Raw genomic sequence first — 8,297 nt, 5'->3', positions numbered from 1 at the left:
ATAAATTTGTCTTCATAAAAAGAATTTTGTCTTTTTCTAAGTAATCTGTTTTTACCGTGTAGCTGCGTACGAGACGGACGCTTCGGCCACACACCACCAGAGCAGAGGCACATGTCCGTCCATACCCAAGTTCGGGAAGAAATGTCTTGGCCCGAAAATAAATTCGTATTTAGGCTCATTAAATTGGTGTCAATATGTTGTAACTTACGAATGGCGACTTTAGTGACTTCTTGGTGTATACAGTTTTGTATCGGGATTTGTCTAATATTAATAAGTATGTATAACGAGGGTAAAAGTTTCTAACGCTGTCAATTGTATCTATTTCAGGCGGTGATTGAGCACGGATCCAAGCTATCCGTAGAATTAGCAACAGCTTACTTGGCTAGGTGTGATGCTAGCGCACACACTATGGACTACCTCATACATCTCGGGTTAAAACTCGGTAAGTTGTACACTGGACACGATGCTATATGAAGGTTCAGTAATATACCCATAACCTCTCCTCACGAGACTTTCAAAATGTTTAAAATCGGATCTTAATGGAGACATCACACTTATCGACACTGAATTAAGCCGATCAAAAAAAGTTTTATGTTCATGTATTAAGAACGAAAACGCCGTGGTAGCCTATTGGTTTAACCTGCCGCATCTCAAGCAGAGGCCCTGGGCTCCGGGCTCGTGAGTTTCTCGAAATTTATATGCGAAATTTGCCATGAGCTTCTCCGTGATGTCACTTATCGTGATAAAACCTGCACGTGGAACAAGGTTCACAAAAGTTGAATAAAAATACTGTAGAATTGACAACCTCTTTTTTTTAAATCGTTTAAAAATAAGTGTGTAGTCCATTCCAAAAACGGTGCAGAAATTCCGTTTTTGCCACGCAATGCCATGGAGATATCATGTTACACTTAATCTCTTTAATAATCGGATTCTAGGCAACCTCACGTTGCCTAAAATATGCGTGTTTTTTTATGTTGTTTGTTAAAAAAATATTTTAAGAATTAACCTATAGGTACAATAAGCCTGAGGCGCAAAGACATGCTGAGAGATTTTGTGAAAAAACTAATAGACGAACCATTATAATGTATCATATCAATTCTCATTAGTACGAACGGCCACACGAGTTATAACCAGTACAAGCGGGCCATGTCAGTGACTTTAGTCCAATGTCGTTGCTATGGCTACTAATAGCTCCTTGTGTCAACTTATACTGAACTCAATACGACTACTCTGTAGTCGTGCGTACCCCATAAACCTCATATTTGATGCACTGACTCACCATCGTTACGACAACAAGGCCCAATACGGATACATAGACGACTCACACAAGGTATACAGCTTCTTAGGACTATATTACTAACATCGTAAGACTGGAGTGGGCCACTTACTCCAAACTCGAAATTATATATATATACACACTGATATGCATGTTGAACGCACGTATATTCATATAATCCAATTTTCGATGACGCGTCCGAGCATTTCAATTGGTATTTGCCGAATAACGCGAGTACATTTTGGACTTTACATATAGCCCCAAAGGAATAACTCTAGGAGTGTGAAGTCACAATATCTAGGGGGCCAACTCACCGGTCCTCGTTTTTGAAGAAATCCGGTCGCTATTGCGTGAACAATTTGGTGAACAGTTGATTTCACGCTTCGGACCGCTGAGTTGGAACTGCAGAATGGACCACGTTAACCGCAGTTACGGCCAATATTTGAAAGATATAATCTTAAAAAATAAATGTCAAGAATGGTTTTTTTATATGATAATAAAGATAACCCGATAAATTTGTTTCTATTACATTTTTTTTAGTTATGAATAAAGTACCTCCAAATGAATCACCCATTATAAACAAAAAGCTCGCATTCACGACCAGTGTATTTTGTCGGTATGTAGCTGGTCCTTGGTTTTTTACTACGGAGATCCTCCACAAACTTCAGGTGGCTCAAAATCGAATCGAAAGAAAACTGGTAGGAGTTACGCTGAGAGACCGTAAAAGAAACAAATGGGTCAGTGAGCAAAGTAAAGTGAACGATGTTACTAAACGGGTTGCGAAATTGAAGCGGGAATGGGCTGACCATGTCGCCCGCAAGACTCTTGGTGCCATGCAGTGGTAGAAATGAGACCGTGGAGCGAGAAACGCCCAGGAGGAAGACCACAGATGCACAAAGTCTTTAGAAACTGCTCAAAACCGGAAAAGATGGCATAAACTGAAGGAGGCCTACACCTTAGAGATTGAGAACGGCTAAAGAAAACAATAATTTTGTTTTACATACATTTTAAAGACGTTAAAAGACTGCATCTTGTGACATATAATGTGTGTGTCCATGGCACCCGCGATACAGGGTTTCCCTAGTGCGGGGCTATGTTGAGTGTGTGCGTTATTATTATTATTATTATAAAGTTTTCATAATTTTTATCTACAGACTCATGCTGTAATTTGAACACCCATGCAATCCAATCAGTCATAAAAAACGAATGAAATTTAAATTTTATAACAAATCTCCTAAAGTATATGTAAGTAGATCGCTCTAAACGGTAATAACGCTGTGCACGATGGGGGTGGGAGTCATCGCGGAGGACGCAGGTCGTTTAAATTTACCTTCCTACCAAATACAGATCTAAAAAGTGTCAGATAGCACAACCAAAACTTTTATTTTTGGTAAATATTATGTTTTTTAAAAACCTATGGAACAAAAGTTGTTGTTTATAATGTAGTAGTAATATAGTCCTGCGAGGTTGTTACTATTTTAAAAATAACCCTGTACATAACAATAATTCGGTTGATAGGTATAATAATGGATATTTTTTTATTATGTGCTTACATACAGGGTGCTAAAAAATTAAGTATGAATACTTTTAGAACCCAATACTTGAACACGTAAAGAAGACTAACGGATTTTGGTATTATTGTCTGCTACAATTAATTGATGTAATGTGGTTTCAGGTGGTTTCCTGAACGAGGCTGGGTGGTACGCAGATGCGGAGCGTGTGCTGCTTCGCGTCAAGGATCTCTGCCAGTCTCTGCCACAGACCACCTACTACAAACGACTCACGCTCGAGTGTTGCCATAGGTAACATATCATACAAATATTAACATAAACAGCACATGGTTCACTGGTGGACGTAGTGCATAATTGAAGGGAGAAGGTTTTTCACAATTGCCACGCTTAGCTACTGCTATGAAGCTGCAATCCAATACAGGGTGAAATTTTAGTTTATGATGGATGAAAGAGAAGGACGTACTACGTGATTTGACAAATTTTAATTAGATAAAAAATATTACAAAAATGAGTGTGAACGCTAAAAGCGACTCTTGAAGCGAATTAAATAAACTTGTGGTGGGGCGCTTATTAGGACACCCGTCACCCGCGGCGGTGCCTCACCTTTCGGTGGCCTGGTGATCATCAATCAGCTGGCGGTCCTAATTTCTCGGCAGTCGTAATAATTATCCTAATTCGAAGGCCAATGATCGTCCTTGAACACGTACATTCGCTAGCATAAAATTTTTTTTGACAAAAATCCATGGTAGTGACCCGTTTAGCTCTCAGGTAGTTTTGATCGATGATACATACAAATGTTTATTTACAAAGAGCAACTTTAGATTTTTTAGCTCATTCTCCTCATAGGAATCTGCTTACGAATGAGCAGCATACAGTGACTGTTTATTTAATAAAATTACAAGTACACGTTAATATAAATGATATTTATGGCTTAAGACATTTATTTGTAAAAACAGAATACAAACATTCACTTACACTAAATAAATAAGCTCACAATAACGAACGAGCATCGGAATCGTTAAAAATATGTCGGAACAAATTCACGTTTTCACAATGCTGTTGCTTATACTTAAAATGAACAATGAGATTTTTTTTATATAGGCAATCTGAAATATTTAACTTGTACGTACAACAAGGGGACCATGTGGAGAGTTTCCATACGATATGCAGTTGCTATCAGAGTTACGATTGAAAGCAATTATTGCCTGTTATTGTGAATTATATTTTAAAATGCGGAAGTTTAGTGTCTTTTTGAACAAAGGATATGATTGTATTTCTTTGATATGTTTTGGAAGATTGTTATATAGTTTGGCCTTCGTGCCGAATGTTCTTAGTACCGTAGTTGGTTAGTGGTTTGTATAGGCATAAATTATGGGCATTTGTTAATTGTCTGGTTTGAGTTAGAATCTTTTTAGTAAAAACTACTTGACAATGAGTATCTTTTGGCAGTATCTTTCTTATCAAAATACATGTGTGGTAATTATGCATTTGTGCAAGTGTCATTAATGTGGTTCTCTGAAAGACAGTTTCCGTAGGCATCAGGATATTAAAGTGGAAGAGTAATTGAGTAATTCGTAGTGGTTTTTTATTGGTTTTCAATTAACATAAATGATATTTAACATACCATTGCTAAATTGACAAAAATAATTAGATGTTTTACAGGTTTTAAGTAGGTATGGTACAGGGTAGCAACTTGCTAATAAATATCAACAGGTAAAAATACATAAGACATGTTTAAAATTCCTCGCAGGTTACTAAACACACAATCGGCGTATTGCTGCTTCCCCGCGGCGTCGGAGACGTACAAGCTGGCACTCGAACTGCTCGGCATCCCCGATGACGTCACGGGACCCATGCCCAACGGGCCATTCGCCTTTGGTGACCGCAGCTTCTACCGTGAGAACGAGCAACAGACTGACGACACGGCTGACAGGTAACGAATCCTTTTTATTGTTCGCTCAAATACAGGGTGCTTACAAATTAAGTATGGATAGTTTTAGAGCCCATTACTTTACCTTATTGTAATATTATAAACTTTCTACTAGCAAAATAGTCCGTTAGAAATCAGTAAAAACACACCCGTTTAAACAATCTTGATGACCTCGGTGGTCCAACGGTTTGTGTTGGTTCGATTCGCGGTAGGATTAATTTGGGAAACGCACTTTTCTAAATTGGTTCACCAAGACAGGTGTTCTGGGAAGTGCCGCTGTGTGAACTCCGTTGCTCTTACTGTACGTTGATGTTATTATTTTATTTTTAATACTATTTAGATGATTAAAACATCTTCAATGTAATCTTTTGAATATCTTAATTATTGATCACTGGCCAGTTTAGTATTCAAATGGAATGTCAAAATGTTTGGAAAGCGTTGTCAACCTCTTTCGACGTACAGGTCTCATCACGTCGTTTCTAAAACATTCACTAACGCATGCAAACACCGCCACAGGGATTCAAACAGTCTGCTTCTCGCTCTCCTGGTGGGCTGGCAAGGCTACGATTCGTTTGCAGATTGTCCAGCCTGTCGGTGTCGGGCGATGAGTCGAGCCCGAGCGAGGGGCAACAGTACCTCGTATGGCGCCGGCCGGTGTACGGCGCGGACGCGCTGGTGGTGCGCACGTGCAAGGAGATCAGCTCGCTGTTCTTCATCCGCTGCGACTACTGCGCCGCCCACGCCTGGGCCATGCGAGCGCTGGCGCTGCTCACGCCCCACACTCCGCCCAAGTTAGTGCTCCTCTTGGTGTTACACAACTTAATTCGATTATATGTATACAATATGTTTTTTAGTAACTAGGACATTATGGAAAATCCGAAACCATTGGAGATATAGGGAAATTGTGGTAAGAACCATATACCATACGGATACGTAACATACGTATGAAAAAACATTTTATTAAATTTGACCAAGTTTTGTTGTCTTCATTTTTTCTTCCAACACAATGAAATGATCCTTACAAGAAACAGAGTCGATCAGCATTTTAAAAAGTCCATGCTATTAATTTTCATAGGCAACTCACGATTGACCAAAAAAATTACTATGCCATATTGTTTTCACAACAAAAGATCTAATGGTTTCTAAGACAGTTTTTCTATATTTCCTACGGTTTCGGATTTCCCCATACTGACCCTGTTAAAAAACACACTGTATAAATTACATGCTCCGCCTAGTCATATTATCTATGTGCATTTTAGGACGACCTCGGTGTATTAAAGATTTGCACTGTCAACACTAGAAGAGGAGGTCCCGGGTTCGATTCCCGCCAAGACCAATTTGGAAACAGATTTTTTTTAAAGTAGTTTCGGTCTGAGAGTTCTGGGTAGTGCTACAGACACAGAACTTGTCAACTTTACGTCTCAGGGTGACGGGTACAGTGGTAGTTCTCCCCAAGTATTTGCGATTTAAAGCTCTGAGTAGCACTGCAATTGTTATGGACAGGCGTGTCGCGTAGCATCAGGCGCACGACTTGTTCGTCCCTCAACTGATATAAAAAAAGTTATTTCTCTGAATATTGATAGCTTTGTGTTCCATGTTTAAAGATATCATTTTTCCCTATTTATTATAAGAGTTTACAAACCTTTTTTGAACATGCATATTCTATACTATTTAATGTGATAAAAATTAAACAGCTATGTATATCTTTGGTAATAAAGTCGGATATTGGCGTGTCGCGACGAAACGTAAACTAAGATGATCCCTGTGACACTTCATTTGACGTTTATCATAGGGATGGGGTAAAGTCGATAGATTTTTAGTGTACTTGATTTTTAAAGCAAACTTTATAGTTTTATTTTTCTGACGTATTCTGAACAATGTATTTTTGTTTTTATTTGCATATATACCTTAAGGACTAACACACACACAATATAATAAAACACTATTTATACTAAATAATTAATCTATATTGAAAGCATAAAACACATCTATAATTCAAATGCAATTTCAATAGACATTTTAGAAAATTTCAAAAAACATTAATTCCTTGTTACTTCATTGCCTATAATTAAAAGTCATAATTTAAGAATGAACACCCGGACTATACATTTGTAATTTAAATTATCGATAAATTCGAAAACTTTTTATCGATTTACCTCGTTTCTAGCAAATTCAGTGTAATGAAGTAACCTTTGCACATTGTCATAAAACAATCATGATTTAAAAAAACATGTTTTTCCGCATTTCTTACAAATAAACATTGATTTGGTGTTATTTTTACTTTAATTTAGTGTGTTCACTTAAAAAAATAATAAAGCTTATGGGATACTTAAATTAATGCACGTCGTTACGAGGTTATATTGTGTAGGTCTTTATGAACTGTCTCAGGGATTATCCTAGATAATTTTTAGTATAGATATGATAAAAAAAAATTGTTTGTGCATAGAATAACAATAGAAGTCCTTCGTGCGTGCGGGAAAGCTTGCGTTGTAAAGCGACGCTTCACACAAGCTGGCATCTTGGTGCGACAGGCCGTCGCGCTAGCACGCAGGGTGTTCGGACCCCACCACCCACGTTACGCCGCGGCGCTCCTCGATTACGGCTTCTATCTGCTCAACATCGACTCTATAACTCACAGCGTTGCCGTATACGAGGTTAGTCAAACCATACTGCGTTCAGAATTTGAAAAGCAAGGGTGCTGGTGAAATTTCAGGTCCATGGGACTTGTCATGTCTCAGGGTGACGGGTACTGTGGCAGTGTCCCTGAGATTATTGTGACTTAAAGCTCTGAGTGGCACTGTAATCATCATCAGTGATCGGAATTGAGGAAGTTAATTTAACTAAACTAAAGAATAACGTGGACATTCAATTCTACAAATCACGGGACTTCTCGGAACTAATTATATTTCAATGTGCAATGACTTGAGTAAATTTTTGCGACAAATCATTGTTTCCTATTAAAAATCTATACAACCTCAGATGGCTTTGGTTGATTCCACATAATAGTGATAGCGTTGAACCAATCACTTTGGAAAAAATGTATCGCCCGTTTGCCAGAACAACGTGTCAGCTCTTATACATCGACATTGCTATGTTTTATATATTTTGTTCGTTGTTCGTTATCGTTGTTCCGGCAAACGGGCGATATAGTAAAATTGAGTATATACACTGATTACAATACGGTGAAAAAACACGATTCTTAAAAATGTTCACGATCGAAAAAAAATCACAAATTTACCTCGAAATTTTACAAGAATGAAAGAAAAGAAAGTTTTTAATAGGTACTTTACATGCCTATTATTATTTTTTTATATCAACTGAACTAAATAGAATACGTGTAGTATACGATATACATTTTTCAAATTGCTTTAATTCCGTTTGGAAAAAAAAAATAAATTCTGAACTAAAACCTGCCGCTCGACCCAAGCATAATGAACCGTATTTTAATTCGAGATAAGGCAGTATCGACGGTTAAGTATTTGCTACAAATTATTGTCTCAATCATTGACTTACAAATAAATGGACGACGGGTATATAATACAAAAACCACGAAAAAAATGTCCCAAGTCAACCTATTTAA

At 37.8% G+C, this 8,297-nt stretch overlaps 1 protein-coding gene across 1 annotated transcript; it reads left to right on the top strand.

Moving 5' to 3' along the window:
* Positions 1 to 327: 327 nt before the first annotated feature.
* On the top strand, positions 328 to 7,422 carry LOC113238664 (amyloid protein-binding protein 2-like; the record flags this gene model as incomplete). The annotated part of the gene is made up of 5 exons (XM_026475500.1): positions 328 to 442; positions 2,952 to 3,078; positions 4,538 to 4,720; positions 5,296 to 5,508; positions 7,164 to 7,422. Coding segments are annotated over 5 exons (897 nt in total), but the record flags the coding sequence as incomplete, so codon positions are not given.
* Between the last annotated feature and the right edge of the window lie 875 nt (positions 7,423 to 8,297).

The sequence above is a fragment of the Hyposmocoma kahamanoa genome, unplaced genomic scaffold (genome assembly GCF_003589595.1).
Source record: "Hyposmocoma kahamanoa isolate Upper Pololo Valley unplaced genomic scaffold, ASM358959v1 97302, whole genome shotgun sequence".
Taxonomy (NCBI): domain Eukaryota; kingdom Metazoa; phylum Arthropoda; class Insecta; order Lepidoptera; family Cosmopterigidae; genus Hyposmocoma; species Hyposmocoma kahamanoa.
This window is presented reverse-complemented; position numbering and strand designations above follow the sequence as displayed.